Source organism: Osmerus eperlanus, chromosome 6 (assembly GCF_963692335.1).
Source record: "Osmerus eperlanus chromosome 6, fOsmEpe2.1, whole genome shotgun sequence".
NCBI lineage: Eukaryota > Metazoa > Chordata > Actinopteri > Osmeriformes > Osmeridae > Osmerus > Osmerus eperlanus.
In genome coordinates, this window is record NC_085023.1 from 18405485 (window position 1) to 18423793 (window position 18309).

Genomic DNA, 18309 nt, shown 5'->3' on the forward strand with positions numbered 1-18309 from the left:
GGGTAGAATGGTCTTCCATATTCACCACCATTGATGCAAAGAATATTATATATCCATAGACCTTAATGCAGCGTTATGCTTCACTGTCACTATAAAACCCCACAAAGAACTTGATAGAAATGTAAGAACAAATGTACGGAAGAAGGTGGTGGTCTGTCACACCAAAGCTGACTATGCAGTTGTTTTAGCGCCTGTCATAAGCGATGACCATCCCATTGTGTTAGTCAGATGTTAGCTTTGCCTTGCCTGTCCCTCCTCATTGTGAGATTTAGCTATCGGTGTGGCAGCAACAATAGTTTAATATTGTCTCATCATATCCCGTTTTTTTTTTAGCACTTTAAGTTTTGTACAAGATTGTGAGGCGTGACTATAGCTATCGTTTTCAAATTGTTTGTATCATAATGTAAAATACAAATTATGCTCAAATGCACGAATTTATTTTTTAAATCAAAACATCTTTGTGAATGAGGCAAGATTTTATTGTGTGAATGACAATCATGGTTGTTTTTATACCAGTTTATTGTGGTTGATTGGAGCTGTGTGTGGAAATGTTTGTGCAAATGTAACCCAAATGTGTGGAAAGATTAAATGGGATCAAACCAAGCAATTTCTTGTAATTCATTTTAATTACAAGTCTGTAATACAGTACACAGGGTTCCTGCAGGGTTCAGTAAGTCAAATTTAAGACCTTAAGACATTTTAAGACCATAAAGATTGAAATTTAAGACCTACATGACACATTACCAAAAAAATATTAAAATCAAAGAAATTCTTAGAAAAAAACTTTTATTCCAATGAATTCAGTCATTGAAAAAGCAATAATTTAATTTACAGATAAAGCAATCACTAGTAACCTAATTTAATTTCATTCAGCACTAAGTACTAGGGGTGGGGGGGAAATCAATTCACATATGAATTGCGATTCAGTCTTCTAGCGATTCAGTGTTTTTTTTTTATGTAAGAATATATTGAATCGCAATTTGATTAAAAATAGAATTGAGAATCTATTTTTTTATCAAATCGGGACCCCAAGAATCAAATCGAATCGTGAGATACCAAAAGATTCCCACCTTGTATCCTTTGGTATTTATTAGTGTCATAAGGGCAATTACACCGTCTTGTAGAAAGTAACTTTGCAGGAAACCTGTGGCTCAGTGGGTAAGCAGGTGTACCATCGAGTCTACTGCCAAACACAGTACCCCTGGTTCAAATCTTGCTCAAACCAATTAATAATTAATTTAACTGTTATCGGTTAAGTAATATATATGTTAATTAAGCATGCAGGTCTAAACAGGTCTCTCACATACGTAGAAAATAAGACTTTACACTCAAGTCATCTAGAGAAGCTTTATTGGTAATTGTTTATATTCAACAATGCATTCCACAAACAGTTCTCCGAGGAGTTCATCACAATTGTATGAAGTATCATTCACAATTACTTGCATAACAAACAGCATGAAGTTTCAAAGTTACATAATTTTGCAGCTTTAGATAAGTCAACAGACAGTATGTTTAGTTGTTTTTTTTTTTTAGTTTTAATCTTAAATTATGTTTGTAAACGTGTTCTTCCAGAGTTTAACTAGGCAGTTGCAATGAGGTGAAATGACTTATTAAATGTTCTTATTTTCATCTTGCAAAGTTTCTAAATGTTTCTAGCTAGAAATACTCAGAAGCATGAATTGCTATGGTAACTCCTTTGAACCAGCTTGTAATGTAGACATCAGTCTACATACTTCAGCACAATGACACTTCGTATAAAGCACACTCAAGAACCATTGAAGAGAGCTAGAAGCTTTGGGAAACTACAGTCAATCAATAAATCACAAATACCACTAACTTAATCATACCAAAAAAAACAGGTACTCTTGAATTTCCACAATGGTACAATTCAACCCCCCCCCCCCCCCCTTACAAAAAAACAAGACTGGTTTCAAATTGTCTGGAGAGCATGTGTAAGAGAAAATCAACCAGCATAAGGAACTTATCACCAGTCAGACTACATGGTTGGTCAAGTCAGAACTCCAGGTTACATTAGAACACAAACTAGACTTCCAAACCAGATTGTTGGGCATTACATCAATTTATTTCATCAACAGTGAGGGTGTAGATATTTTGAGCTGGTGATTTTTTTTTTTAACAATATAACACCATGGGTCGTGTGTTCCGGAGAACACAGGGATTTCTGCACTGGTAAGAGTTTTTATTTTTGACAACATAAGTGAAGAGGGGGTGCATTCAGCCAGATCCCTCTCAACACCTCCAGTCCTCCAAACAGGACGTCAGGGGGACAAACTGCCCTCATCTCCTTCCTTCTTCACTCCGCCTTGCGCTTCAGTCCGGGCACCTTGGCCTGGATCCTGAGGAACAGAAGGCACACAGCTTCAGTCACCGTGTCACACAGCAAGACGAGAAATACAGCACACACCTAGACTTGACGACAACACTATACAACAACTCTTTGTTGCTGTCCAAATGATAAACAGTGCACAAAGTCTTACTTTGCAACGACGTCTTTGATCTGGTTGTTCACCATACCCAAATAATGGTCGATTTGTACCTATAAGCACAACAAAATACATAAAGCCATATTACAATGAAATGTGGTCAAATCTTATTCCTCATATTTAAATAACGAATGACAGTTCATACCTGGTGCTTCTCATAGATGATGGGGCAGCTGAATGCTCCAACCAGACCTGGGAGAAGCAGGGAGAAATAAGTGAGGCCTAAGACACTAGGGTACATCTGTGTGCAGTGAGGCCTAAGACACTAGGGTACATCTGTGTGCTAACAGCTTATCCCAGCCCTTCAATAAACACATCCAATATGAAAGGTTAAAGTATGATAGGGGATTCAGCTAACAGGAGGAGCTACTACCCATCTGGCTAAACTCAACTTCAAAAATACCTCGAAAGAGCTCCCACACGATTCCTTAAAAATCTCAAATTCAAATTCCCTGACAATCCTCCAGATTCCCTACTATGTCACATTTTAAATGAATTATAATGGAACTCTAATGAATGCTGCCTGCTCTCTACTGGCAGTGTGGTTTCAAAGGTCAGGTCATCAACCTAAATAAAGGAGGTTGTTTACAAGAAGCACAAGGCTTCGACACCTCTGCCTGCCACCATGTCTGTGTCAGGGCTCTCCCACGAGTTTCCTGAAATACACCAGTAGCAGCTTATGTCTCCTAGCCTTTCCTGAACTAGCAGCCTCCCTCTACCTGAAGCTAGCAGAAGAGCAAAAGCAACCTGACAAATTACAGAACTTATCTTAGCACTAGCACCTCATAAAGTTGGTTTCTTTGGAGCATGCAATGAGGAAACTGACACTGATAGTGCTTAGACGGTGTTGTGAGGCTGTGGTTGCAACAAAGGCAAGTCTTACCCAGGATAAGGAGAGTGAGTCCGTTGAACAAGGCACCGACATAAGTCAGAATCCACATAAGGACAGCAAACTGGAGGGAAGATAGAAAGGAGAGAGGAGAGTTTGTTTCATTACAAGCACATCCTTCTCTCAGAACAAAACACTGACAGGACTCAGGCTTGAGGTGGAACGTGGTGGAGTGACAAAATGCAAACTAATTCCATCTTTGCTTGTTAGCATTACAACACTATCAGTTATATAAAGGACAGACACAGCCAAAGTGGCATGAGGGAGATGAAACAAAGGTCATTGTGGACAGGCCATATATCGAACTGTTAAAACACTGAACATATGGAAACCAATGGTCCGTTCGAACTGGCTCAACACACATCAGACTACTTGACTACTCTTGTTTCCCCATCTTGCCAATAAGATTTGAACAACATTGTGGAACACTACACCTCCAAGATCAGCCCTGGTAAAGACCTTAGCTCTACAGGGACAGGATGACGGGGGAACAGGGGGCAGGGGAACGGGGGGCAGGGGAACGGGGGGCAGGGGTAGGCCTGGAGAGGTGTTGACAGGCATGTAGTAATCTCATAGCCCTGAACAGCTGCTGCAGATCTGTGCGAGGCTGTTCCACCCTCCTCCTCGCGCAAATGCTGCTCACCCATTTATTACGGTACACTGACTCAACACGGACAGTCATTCTTAATGCCACGGTGAACAACCTGCAGTTCACCCTTAGCCAAAGCTATGGTAGGTAGGTGTGTGGTTACAAGTTACAGTGGGTCACGGCTGCAGATCCCTCTACTCACCTTGATGGAGTCAATCAGGTCCTCGACCAGGAAGAGGCGCCTCAGGTCGCCCACGGTCTTGTTGATCCTGGCCAGGGCCACGTCGCTGTACTTATGGACCGCGTCCTCAGACAGAGCCACCTCCTGGTCCAGGTACAGCCTGTGTCAAGTCACATTTATATTATCTCACTGGGGGATATTTGTCTGCACCCAGGTAATTTAAGCCCCCTTTGATTACAGCATACCATGACAGCATACCAGATAGGACACAGATAATACAGTGAGAGATTTCTTCAGGAACACAGAACAAGAGTGCCCTGGTGCAGAAACATAGATAATGAGGGTGGCAACAAAACATCCTCCCCAGCAATACTTGTCTGCCCCCTGGTTTTGTCCTTTCACCAGAAAGCAAAATCCAGAAGTCATGTTTCCTCAGCTGGAAACACCATCCACTTTCCCTAGTTAATCTTAAGCCTGGCTAATTCAATCTTATAAAGTGGTTGGTTGGCTGGTTGGTGAGAGCTCATAAGCAGATTTGACCTCAGGCCAGGACAGAGATCAGCGTGAGTAGCAGGTTTCCATGTTGGGAATGGAAGCACGAGTCCTCCAGACAAGGCAAGCTGAATTAGATTGATATTCAAGAGGTCTTAATTTGAAAATGTAGCTTATTCAGTCCCGGTCTGAATTTCGTTGATCACTAGCTTCTTCTAGAACACACTATTGGTTTATTGATCTGCTCAGCTTCTGTCTAGTTCCAACAGCAGGACAGGCCTACAGGGTGTGTGTCAGCTCTGATGCCAAGGTCAGCCGAATCATGAGTGCATCTAAATTTGGAACACTGCCAGTTTGACAGACAGGCCTAAAAATCACAGGTGGCAACCTGACAAAGTGTGTCAGCACCCAATGCCTAAACACACCCACAAAACCAAACTTGCAATTAGTAGAAATTATTTGATGATATTGATAACTATCCATATAATAATGTTATCTGATATAGAGAAACACACAGTATCCAATGCCTTTGGTTCAGGTCAAAAGTTTAGTAGACATTTGGGGCATTGATCAGGCATCGGTTCTGCACTGCTGCTACTTACTTGAACGGGTGCCCTTCATCAGACTTCTGGATGGCCTGCAAGATGCCCTTGTATATCCTGAAAGAGATGGTGACAGAGAGGAGGGCCAGGCCCACGTAGGAACACACGCTGACGATACTGCATACCGTCAGGGACAGCAGCAGCAGGAGGCTAGCGCCAAACACCACGCCCGTGGCCTTGACATCACGCCAGTACAGGAGCTCCACCACTGGAACAAAGGACACGGGAAGAGAGTTAAGAATATTACAACGGGACGCTCATTAAGATGGGTACATGAGTTTTTAGCTGTGACCATGGTATTAGGGCGGAGATGTACAATTGAAAACTGTTGTTTTTTTTGTTTTGTTTTTTATCTTCCTTTGTTTTTCTCAATGCTTCCAGCCACAACACTGGAACTCTCCTGGGTGGTGTGGAACTGCCTGCACAAGCAGGAATACCCCTGGTTTTACTGGACGCTGACAGTTCAGATGGAATAGCAGTACTACACCATCAGAAAAAAAACCTACAGCTTGATCCCTGCAAGCTTTATGCTGTTCCTCGGGAGTCATGGTAGCAGCTTATGCTAATAAGTTAACCAATCCAGTGGGGGATGGTGCCTGCAGACAGTTAACATGACAGTGCTCGTGATTCTCCCCTGGAATTCAAAACGGGTCACTGTACCACATTAGATGTGAGAGAGACATCCATTTACTACTACTAGACTATGCTGACGCATTTTAACTAAGCCAATCTGACATTGCTTAAGTCTGCAATGTTCAATGGCGCTCTCATACTTGGCAGCCTACCATTTTCAAATGGTTCAATAAACATGAATCAGCTTAGTTTTAAACCTAAAGCCAAATCATTTCAAAAGTTGCTTCCAAAACGGGAAAATCTGATTAATTACAAATACCCAACATTAAGGACTAAGCTGCTTGAACAGCTCACAAGTGCAAAAATGCTGGCTAAGTAAACCAATGCTTACATCCGATGTAGGCCTACACAAGTAAAACATTGCTAGCCTAGCTGTGAAACAATCAACAGCATAATAAAAACATTACAATGTCAGCTTTGTGTCAGCTTCAACTGCTCTATGGTTAGTCTAACTCACGCAGGTTTAATCAGGCTAGTTAGCCTAGCTATGCCAGAATAATTACAGCTAGCTAGCTATTGAACACTATGATCACCCGATCACCTTTCGTTCAGACATCATTACAACCCGTTCCTTGAAAGGGGGGCTTGTTCGGTCCAAGCGTCTGTCTAGCTGCTACATATGGCAATAAGCATGAGATGAACTACCATCGGGAGTATCTAAAAATAGACAAGTATTACAAACCCCGTTGATCTAATCTATCTGCCACACATTAATTATTCATTCCGTACATATTCCTAGTTACTGCAGGTATGTATTTAATAAAGTGAGGCGTAAAGACAACGATTAATCTTTCAACGTCACATCAATCCCGATAAAATGTCCAGTTTGACCTAGCGGGGCCTCTACATATTGAAATACACAACCCCAATCCCGACGAACACACTCCATCCCCCCCCCCCCCCCAAAAAAATAAATAAATAATCGACATCAATTCATTAACACAGCAATATAACCAAATACCAACGATATATGAAAATGTAGCGTAGGTAAACGAAATATTACAGAACTAACCCCGTTTGGCATCCATCTTGAGCCTCCTAGCATGCAGCACCAGCTCTTAGCTTAGCTATGCGAAAGAGAGAGGGAGACAGAGCACTTCCTGCTAGGTCGATTTGAGGTCCGCTCCTTGTGCGCAGCTCTGCGGTGCCTTGGACCATCCTAATTAACCCGTGATTCGAAATCGATTTACTTTAGGAGATACTAATCAGTTTGAAGGAGAAGACTGTATGAAATTGTTACAGTATTTCAACAAATGTAGAGGGTATAACGGATTGTGGACTGTGTTACATAACGTATCTTTGCGAAGCAAATGTTCCCCAGCTCCACCTAGTTGTACACACGTGTAAAACACAACTGAAGCAACATTACAAAGAGCTATATTCAATCATGACACTTGCGCCATGTACTAAAAGTTATTTCCTCACCTTCACGGTGCATCTGGACTCTCAACCAGATAACTCAACAAGATTTGAGAAAACACACAGACAGACTTATGTGCAACTGTGTAGCAATTAAGATATTTCAATAGCCATTACTTTTATCCCAGTGTATGAAATGTCACAATCCGTCAAGCGAAGCATTTACAACATACAGCTACACGACACACTGATGCAGTCTCCACATCTCTCCCTGCATGTGCCAATACTGCTTATTCACTCAGAGACTCTGGCCTGTACTGTAAAAGTAATACACCCAGTCAAGTACCTCTTTCATACTTGACTGATAGCCTCTAGAGAGAATGTGGCACTGGACAGACTGACTGACAAGACATTGATTTAGAGAAAGAGTTGATCCAGACAGCTTGTTCTGACAATGGCCTCTCTGTTGCAATGTGTGTGGACTGCTGCTCCAGATGATGCAAGCAGAGCACACATGATTATCAGCAGATGTGAGAATGGCCCCAGCTCAATACAACTAGGCTTTATACCCACAGGTAAGGAAGCTAAGTTGATTGAAATTCCCACCGCGTGTGTATGCTCTACAACTGAAAAAGCGCTTGTTCGCTGAGGTTTTAAGCTGAGATAAGGAGTTTGGGGTTTAGGAAGTCAGTGTTTCGCAACTCTTGAGTTCTTGAGTGTGAATAAGGAAGAGTAGGCATATCAGTTTCAAAATGTGTGACCTATGAAGGGACAAGAGTTGATAAAGGAGAAAAAAAAATCCTGAGGTGATTTTTTAAAGTCTTGATATGAAAAATAAGCAGCCTGTCCAAAGCTGCAAGACATTTTAAACAATCTTGCTTTGACCTTCTCAGACCCCACACCACCAGTCTACAGAGAGGGTGTTCCTGTATTGGAAACAGAGGCCCCTGGTTCTGGCACGGTCAACAGAGCAGCTAGGGTGGTCAGTCACTTCCTTCTCATTTGCATGGTGGAGACACATTACCCAATCATTTAATGCCTAACATCATTATAGACCACAGTACCACCCTTCCTCCCTAGTAAAAGCACCTTTGCACACTCGTCAGCGACAAAGAAAGGTGTTCTGTCCAAAGGTTAATCTGCTAGGGTACGTAGCATTTTTCAAAGACTAGAAAGCCTCATTTTAAATGTCTCTCCAGTACAAAAAAAAGAAAATAGTATTCGATTTACAACTGCAGATTAATTTACCTAACATCACAGACATTCTACTCGAAGCCTCCAAAGGCATTATCAATCAGTTATACTCTACAGACAGCCTATCCTCTAATAATAGAAACAAAATGCAACCAAGCTAGTAAGCATAATGCCTAGACAAACCAACTATCCAAAAAGCCTATCGGCATGCTACAGCCCAGATCACAATCAAAACTAAAAACAAATGCTAAATCCTAATAAAGGCTGCCTGCGAGAGCAGAAAGAGGATGATACCCTTGTCTTTCCAGTGTGATGATGATGACAGCTGGCATTCTGTTTTCTCTTCCATGTCCATTGTGATGGCTCCTTGCTCTACGGGAGATCAGCAGTACATTCCAGACAGACAGCAGCGTGCGCCGAGTCGAGCCGAGCGGTGCGCCGGGCTGGGAGGTGGGTGGGGTGTGGGGACTGAGGTGTTCGAGGGGAGGGAGGGACAGGGAGGTGGGGGGTTGGAGGGGGGGCAGTCCTTCCTCTCTAGAGACAACTGCAGCACACTGGCTCCCTCTCTCTTTCTCTCCCATTCCTTCACACACACAGACACACACTGCTCTTGCTTTTCAATTACACACACACACACACACACACACACACCTCTCTTCGGCTGCAGGACTGAGGTCAGCTGACTTGAATGTTAACGCTCTGACGCAGCGGCTATAAACTTCTCCTCCCCTTCTCGGTTCCTTCCATTAGGTTTGATCTCCCTCCCTTCTCCTTGCGCAAATCTACACATACGCCCCTTCCACAACCACCCCCCACCCTAAAAGATAACAAATCAGAGAGCAGTAACTTGGTGACTCCGCCTGGTTTCTTTAAAGACAACGATGTATGCTTAGATAAAACAACAATCTAGCTTTGGAGTTTGACAAGGAGTATGCAATGTTTGCCTAAGCCCTCTAATAAACTAGGCTGGCACATGACTAAACAAATACATCTGGAGATTAGGGGAGTTGGCGGATTGCTCAAATAAGACGACTTCCAATAAGAAAATAAATCACAACTTTAGACAATTATCCCCTCTTTAACATACAATTCGGTACCCTCAGTATTTGTCTAACAAGTCCACTAGAGGGCAGTCTCCTCTGTTTCACAAATGTCCAACTTCTCCCCCATTAGGCCTCTGCAAAATATGTAATATATATATAATATTATATTGTTTCACATTTAGTTCTGCCTGTCTTTCATAATAAGCCCATCTCCCTTTCCATAAGTAGTCACGTCTCAGGTTTTTACATACAAAACAAGCCACAAACGGCACCTTAGATTAACGGAGAAGCACAAGGTTCACTTCACATACCTGAAAAGGGTGCAGTTATACTGAAAGTAGTGTATAATGACTTATGAGAGCGAAACTCCTACTGACACGTCTCATTAGTATTTAAACTGCCTACAATCTCTCTCTGTGGGGAAGATACGGCCAGCGCGGTGAGGTTTCAGATCACACCGTCGCATCTCAAGTCAAACAGATGAGGGAACACTTGCTGACTTGGTGTGCTCTTCGACTGCCAATGTCGCAATGCAGGCAGGGGGGGATTCTTCCTTTATGGAGGAACATGCACACTCAGTAGCTAGCTGTCTGTAAATGTGTAAGAGAGACAACCAGTAGGGTGCAGTCTAATTAAACAATCATTTAAAAAGGGATCCGCAAAAGGATATGCTTTTCCATTTTGTTTGTAAGACGATAAATCGCTTTTGAAAAGGCTTCCTCTTTTTGCATATCTTGCAATAAACTACAGCCCTCGGGGCTGAGAATGAAGCAAACAGCAGCCTAGGTGCGGCGCTCAGCAGTCATTTAACGGAGCAGTGTAGGGTTAATGTGTCAAGGCTAGAACATTACAGGGCCTACATGGTGGTGTTCAGTTACAGGGTTCCCATCTCTGGTTATTTCCAGTGAGGACTAAAACCAGACTGCACACTGAGGTAATCCAACTCGTGGAGCAAAAGCTCTCAAGGCACATCAAAACCACCAGGGGGTATGGGGTGAGGTAAAACCGCTAAACCCGACTGTTAGGAAAAGACTTGTACAGAACCCAATGGTCTGGGGTAATCCTGTACCCTAAATCTCCTCCATCTTCAAGTGCACATTTGTTCACCCCTCATTGACTTGTGCTGGAACTTGGAAGTGGTCTTCATGTGTCACTGGTGCGTTATTTTCATGAAAAAAGGTTGGTTTATGAAGAGCATCCATTTCACTTACCATGTCAAATTTAACAGCATAATACATAACTATTAAAGCATTTGAATGATGCTCACAATTGAAAATATAAACCAAGAAGACCACTCACACTACCACAAACTAAAACACACACAAAACTAATGCAATAGTTAGTTTTAAAAAAGCCACAAAGACAATGCTTTGGAGAAGGAAAGGATGACGAAAAGAACGAAATGTGGTTGGATCCAAAGGAAATGAACATGGGTGATGATGGGCAACGAAAGATGACCAAGATGAACGAAATGGTGATGAAGGTGATAAACCACCAATGGAAAAAGAGGTTCCATGCTGAAAATTACCTGCTTCCGTGCTCAAGTTGGGCGCGTGAGCCATTTTGGGGCCACCCGCATCCTCAGCGAGCGCCGCAGGTTTGTGAACAGGGGAGTGGAGAAGCGGTGCCTGGGAGGGGGGCTCATTGATGTCTGCCTTCTCCAGTTCGGCTTTACCCTTCTGAGGGGTTGCCTTGTCTGAGGACTGGGTGAGGAGGAGGTAAGGACTTTGAGAGCTCTGACCCTCTTCTTTATGCGCCACTGACGATGCTATGTTTGGAGGTACCATCTCCCGTGACCCATAGATAAGATCGTCATCAGCGTCAAGCTCCGGACCCTTGGCAAACTTGGAGTTGTCCAGTGCTTCCAGGAACTCATCTATCACGCCCAGAGGCGGCCTCTCTATAAACTCAAACTCTTCAGAGGAGACCTCCGGCTCGGACACCTCCTCCCCTGCCTCCTCCATCCTGGGGTTCTTCTCGGTCTCCACCTGGAAGCTGGCTGGGTTCTTGGCCATGGCCTCCAGCACAGGAGACAGGGAGTCGGCAGTGGGGCTCTCGGAATCAGAATCATCCTGGGAGTTCCGGCTCGGGAATTCCAGGGGCTCTAGTTTGTTGGTCATTTTGGGGGAATCATGACTGGAGAACCAGTCTTTTTGCTCCACTTGAACTTGCTCTTCTTTAGGCTTTTCTTCTTTCATGGGTGTGGTCTCGGCCTCTTTTACAAGGTCAAAGGCACCAAAGCAATTATCTTCCCCCTTCACCTTCACAGATGATTTTGCCTCAGTTGCCTCAGCCATCTCTTTCAGCAAACAGACTTTGGAGTCAAATGCAAAAGGATTTGTGGCTGACAGGTTGATGGGGATGTTTGGTGACTCCATCAGCTTGCGCTCAAAAAGGGGGCTTGACTCCAGACTCCCTTCAGAGGAACCAGAGTCGATCTTCTCTGGGTTGAGTGGGGAGGACTTCAAGATGTCAGGAAGAAGAACAGAGTCCTCATCCTCTTTTGGTCCCGGGGAGAACTGGCCTAGTGGCTGCATCAATGAGTCAGCAGCCATTTTCACAGATTCATAAGTTTTGCTCTCATCATAAAAAGCGGGAGGGCTATCTTGAGAGTCACCACCCTGGCCAGATTGGACCAGATCTGGGGTGGGACTCTCAGACATTTTGGATGCCCTGCTGTCGAAGTTGGCATCCCCATAATGGGAAAACCCGGCATCAGCTACTGGGGAAAAGCCCTGGAATGGATTCTTCTTCACCTCAAACATCAAATCATCATCTAATTGGCCAAGCATGTCTTGCTCAAACCCAGATGAGCCAATGGGGGTTGTGTCCTTAGAGAACGTATCCATGGAGACCCTGGAGTTGTCTTGAGAGGCTAGAAATGGAGAATCCCAGTGCTCTGTTGGGTTAGAGGAGGCAGGTGCAATGTGAGATTCAGGGGTCATCTGGGGTGAAACAGGAGACTGGGAGGGAGAGGTAGACCTGCCTGAACCACTAAGCTTCTCTTCAGGGGAGAATGAAACTCCGCTGTCTTCAAGTAGAGACTTGGGCCCTAGATCTTTCCCTGGGTTATAATAAGTTTCCGTTTCCAACTCAAAACCGGAAGTAAAAGACTCTAACCCTTTTTCAACATACTGATCATTCTTACTATGGCCAAATCTGGCGTTACCCTCCTCTTCACCACTCCAAGGCATAGCACTGGACAGAACTTTGGGGGGCTCGATAGAAGAGCTGAACGGAGCAGATGCCATGGTGGGGGGTTGGTTTGGACTTTCAGACAGAGAAAGCTCTTCCAGGGAGTCGGGAGAGTGGAGAGGAGAGAGAGGAGAGATGGGAGCAGGGCAATCACCCCTCTGCCCAAGTGCTTGAGTAGAGAGGGGAAAATGCAATGCATCAAGACACACTTCATTCCGTCAGTGTCTATGAAACATGCAGGGCATGCTGCAGTGCCAGCAGCTTGGTCAGGTGAGAAGAGATTTCCTACACAGATTTCACCAGTAATCTATAATATCCTGTGTGGTGGCAAATATAATTTGTTATGGATGGTATCAAATTAAAATACAAATTATGATAAATCGCTGCGGTGAATCACTGTAGGGAACCTTCTCACTGGTAAAAGTCTCAAATAAAAGTATGTTGTTTTCTAGACTTCTGTTGTAAAGGACCACAATCACAGGGATTCACAATACAAGATCACACGCAAACAGTTTGTCATGTCAAATTGCTTTGGATCTTAAGTCATTTCAAATGCAAACAACAACTAATCTCACAAAAAGAAAACATGCATTTCAGACAGTAAATGTTAATTAGGGTAGAAATTATTCTGAAACAAAAAGATGCAGGATAAGGAGTAATGAAACACAGCAAGCAGAGAGAACTTGCCTGTAGGGAATTGCATCAGAGGTTGAGGCAGAAGAGAAGGTAGAAAAGGTGCATCTGAAAGAAAGACAGCAGCATAGAGTGAAATGGTTATTGTAACCTGAGAAAGGTTACAAATCAGCCCAGGACCCTGCTACCCTGTGCACTTTCAGACATCTGAAGTGACTAGGGATGTGTAAATAATTGATGTTTACATTGATATAGCTATAGCGCAGAACACGTAGATAAAGGAATCCATAGTCAAGCAAAATAATAAGGCGGGGTAGAAAAATCTGACGAAAAGCATAGCAGAGAAATGCAATATACTGCGACAGGTTTGATGAAAATAACTTGAAGTCTGCAAAGAGAAGCAAAAAGACAACAAGAAGGCACACAGGAAGAATATTACATTGTCCATTCAAAATTATTTCACTGTCAAGGTATATTCTAAGTACCTTTCATCATTTTACATAAGAGGACTATAGGTATTTGGTGATCTAATCAAACATGCACATCAAGTTATTGGTCAAGAATATTGGAATAATATTCTATATAAAGACTACATATCTGGAAAGCCTATGTTAGCAAATGTAATGATTCAATGAAGCTGCACAGTTGAAAAACTCTGCAGCTTCAACACCAATTCATCGTACCCAGAGAACTTGCTGTATGTTTGGATGACATAACATGTTCCAGCCGTCCCACATAGAACACACACAGCAAACAACACTACTGCGCTCTATCTACAGGTTGGATAAGAACATTATCATCATGGCAAGACTAGCAGCTATTGGAAACTATAATCCAGGTTTTTGAAATTTATTTTATCCAACATAACCTAAGCCTACACGCACTGGATATTCTGGCATAGGCCTTATCAATGAGCCAGCACATTAGTTTAATTCTTGACATGAGTTTGCACAGGGGCATTTTGAAGGTGGGACACACTGCCTGCTTTCCCTTGCACAATAAGAAGGCACATTTAACAAAGGTGAAAATCAAACACGGGCACAACTTTGTCATCATTATCAGTGTGCTCAAACCTGTTCTCACAACACCAACCAACCAGGCCATAGACCTAGTTAGCGAAACACCCCCAGTAACATTCCAAAAACGATAACACCTAGCCTGCACAATTACCTTCTAGGTCTTTGTGTAGCTATTAGTCTTGTTCCATACTGGAGCTACTTTAGCATTTGAGCTGCTAAAGCCAGCTGCTGTGCTGGTAATGAGCAGCATGCTAAGAGGGGGGGGGGGGCGGGTTATTCCTTGGAAACAGAGTATACAACACACCCAAACAGAGCACAGGCACCAACACAAGGCCTGCTAACACACTTTCTGGACCAGTAGCTCAGTCATATCTCATCCATGTGACAGCCAACACCTAAATAACAGGGCATCAATGAGAGATGAAGGCACCAAAATAAGATTTGGACTATCAACATCCCCTCGAGTCCCGAGTGATTAATAGTACTGTCAGTCAACCCCGTTCTTTGTGATGCCCTGGTCTGTCAGACCCAACCGCGCCCTGCCTTTGACTGCCGGCGTATCCATTACATTTAAAGCGAGAAAAAACGCCAACTTCACCCCTACAGCAGCTTTGGTAGAGTAACGTTAGTGTACTTCCACAATTAACGTGACTGAAAGACGCATAACAATTCGACCAGATTAAAATAATGACGAACATTTTAAATATTAAAGCACAGTTTCGGCAACCGTTTATTGACAGGATAATCATTTGGATAAAGCCAACGATGGCATTGAAAAGGTAAAGGGCAAGATACTTCCCCTTCGTTCAATTAAGCTACAAGAAACGACTAAAACGTATAGCAAGGGAGTGGACAGATTCCTTTGTTATGACTAATCTTGGAACATAGCGTGCTACTAGCTTATAGCAAGCTAGCTGTAGCGCAACCGACCACACAGCATAAACTCAGAACGGATGGATGGATCCACCGACACAATATGCCACATGCAAAATATAAAATGCACTCTTAGTTTTAAATACAATCAAAACTAGGTGGTTTCATACTGTCATCAGGTTTACAGTCATACTACAAAACAATCATTCCGATTATGTGATTCTGACAGCTCACTAATGTAGGTTTGTCAAACTAGCCATGTCAAAACAGGTGGGCCGCATCTTGACACAGCAGTAGCGAGCTAACATTAGCTTGATAAATAGCTACGCTTAATACAGAATGGCCATCTATGTACTACATCCGGAGATACAAACAATTACATACGTAAAAATAATACTATAAACTGTTGACACATGCTCTTGTCGATTGATGAACAATAGCAACCTCGAAATCGTACATAAATAATGACTTAATAGCGACTAGCAAAATTGGTAACACATTGACTGGCTGGTGGCTAAGATGAATTGAGACAGTTCCACTACGTTTATCATAATTTTCCCGAACAAATTCAGTAAATACTAATTGTGGTTAAATCGAAGATCTTGCCTATTTAACTAACTATACTCACATGATGCTGGTGGAGGTGCAGCAGCCGCTTTTTTCTCCGAAGCCGCTTTGGGGAGCAGCACTTCCTCGGGAACGGCTTTTGGGGGTTCCACAGAAGCGATGACTGGCTCTGGTGCAGGCTCAGGCACTGGCTCTGGAATAGGCTCTGGGATAATTTCTGGTTCTGGAGCAAGTTCTGGGATTATTTCTGGTTCTAGAGCAAATTCTGGGATTATGTCTGGTTCTGGAGCAGGCTCTTCGATAATTACTGGTTCTGGAGCAGGCTCTGTGATAATGACTGGTTCTGGAACAGGCTCCGTGTGTACTGGTTCAGCTACTGGAACAATGTCCGCAACCTCCTCCTTCTGTTCTTTTTCCGCAACAGTGGAATCTGGAATCGCCTCCTCTTTCGTCAGTTGTTCCGTGGCATCCTCTACTACGGTCGGTGGCGCTATCTCGGGAACTAGCACAGGCTCTGGTACGACAGGAACGGACTCCGTTAGTAACATAGGCTCGTGGTCTGGAGTTGATGACATTTCCGTTAATTTTTTGGGGATATCCTCTGCGTGTGAAATAGTGGCTTTGTGCCTCTCAATTGCATCTTGTGCACCGCCAACTAAGTCTACAATTTCATCCTCGTTAACAACTTTTTTAGCTACGGCCTCGTTTGAATCACCCATTTCGTGGTCATGGAGTTTGTCTAGTTCTTCTCCTAACGGAGTTGTGGAGGACACTTGCTCGCTGTCTGCCATATTTCTACTGTAGAAAAGTTTTCAATTCAAGTCTGGTTGGTAGGCAAGTGTCCCAAACAAAAAAAAATTTCGCGTTACTTTTGTGTCCGTGAAAAGTTGTAGAAATTACGCCACGACCACTGCCACGGAACAACCGAACACTTGGCAAGCCCCACTTCTGAAAGACGTACACCCTCCCAGAATGTTGAAATAGAAGGGTGAATCAAATGACCAATAACTCGCCAATATCGCTGAGCGATGGCACCTGTGACCAATAACTGTTTGTAAAAGTAAAAGATCCCGCCCCTGTGAATACAGAACCTCCGAATTTGTTAACACCCCTTTCTCAAACCTTGCACGGTGTTGGCCAAATAGCTGAGAAGCACACGTTTGAGTGTCAGTCATTGGATGACATAACATTGCTGTTGCATGAGACAAAGTTCACTTTGTGTGGAACAACGTTACATAACTTTTACCTTTTCCTGCTGGCTTCATTCAGCAACTTTGCATTCATGCAAACACTCTGAAATGTATGCCCCAGAGTAAATAATGTGCACACAGCCACTGGTACATACTTGGATATGACCTGAACACTGTTGTGGTATGACCGCTTTTGTTTATTAGATTAGAGTTTAAGCTATTCTAATTGAGTGCTCATAAAGTATTGATTTTAATTATGGTAACTACCATATGTACCAATGCTACTGCATGTCCTATGGTAAGTTAAAGAGCTGTATGCTATGGACACAGCTAAAAATAAAGTGTAAGTGTATCCTGCATGTGCTACATTTGTGTCCTAAAGGTCGCATGTCCATCAAACATTTGACCACCACCCTATGCTGGTGGGTTTTTGTGAACAGTAGTTTCCCCTGAGAACATGAATAGAAGCACCTTTTTGACAACCATTCTCCAAGAAACCACTTAAAGTTGCCAACTGCTTGCTGCTTTTAAAATGTTTTGGTGCATGATATATGTTCCTGCCATATGTTGTATATTTGTACATGACTAGTTCACATTCCTTCTAAGTTTATGTTTCTTTTCCTCCATTTATGGATTTAAGTGACTTCAAAGACTTCTATCAATCTGTGCAGTAGGCCTTCAAAAAATAACTTGCAATAAATACTTGCAATGTGCTTACACAGACAGTTCTCCCGCCGGTGGGCTCCTGAGCTCCTACAACATGGGGTCTAGCTCTGGTTACAGCAAAGCCCCCTTTGCCAACAACCGCACAGTACACCAGGATACTTCTGTGTCAAAGGCGGAACTGCTTGGATATGGCATGGCTTGCAATAAGAAAGAGAAGCCAGTCCACTTCCTAAACGGTTAAGATGGCAAATGGTATCCTGTTTACTATAAGATTCTTGAGATAAATTGATATTATACGGACCACACGGCTTTCTCAATGTTGACAATCACAATCTAACAAGACTCTGGGTTTCAATTACACATAGTTATCTCTCATCTCCATTATCAACATTTTATGCATTTCAGGCCTTGCCCTCTGAGGCTGGCCTTCAATCCTACTGTGTCCTGCCATTTTACAGGATGTCAAAGCCTTGCAAGCTCATGGAGAATGTGTGTGCGGAGACTTTACACACGTTGATCTGTGTGCTTGCATTTGTGTGTTGAGAGCGTGCATCTTTGTGTCAGTGATGAGTATATTATGCTTATGAAGGGTAGGTATGGATTTGCTTTTGTGCATGTGTGATGTACTGTATGGTCTATCCTTGAAGGGAAATCCTGATGAAAACTGAGCTAGCAGACTG

At 43.2% G+C, this 18309-nt stretch overlaps 1 protein-coding gene across 8 annotated transcripts; it reads right to left on the reverse strand.

The window, feature by feature from the left end:
* Positions 1-1333: 1333 nt before the first annotated feature.
* Positions 1334-16746, reverse strand: rtn4b (reticulon 4b). Of its 8 annotated transcripts, none has more exons than XM_062464174.1 (10): positions 16096-16746; positions 15835-16065; positions 13369-13422; positions 11015-12850; positions 5258-5465; positions 4185-4323; positions 3388-3457; positions 2650-2696; positions 2499-2557; positions 1334-2357 (listed from the first exon to the last, which is right to left on the reverse strand). In XM_062464174.1, the coding sequence occupies exons 1-10, from the start codon at positions 16562-16564 to the stop codon at positions 2315-2317; spliced, it is 3156 nt and encodes a 1051-aa protein (XP_062320158.1). In that variant the 5' UTR covers positions 16565-16746; the 3' UTR covers positions 1334-2314. The 8 variants fall into 8 exon arrangements, with proteins under 8 accessions (XP_062320158.1, XP_062320159.1, XP_062320157.1 ...); XM_062464175.1 differs by having other exon boundaries at positions 11015-12385; positions 12635-12850; positions 15835-16745; XM_062464173.1 differs by having other exon boundaries at positions 15835-16745.
* Between the last annotated feature and the right edge of the window lie 1563 nt (positions 16747-18309).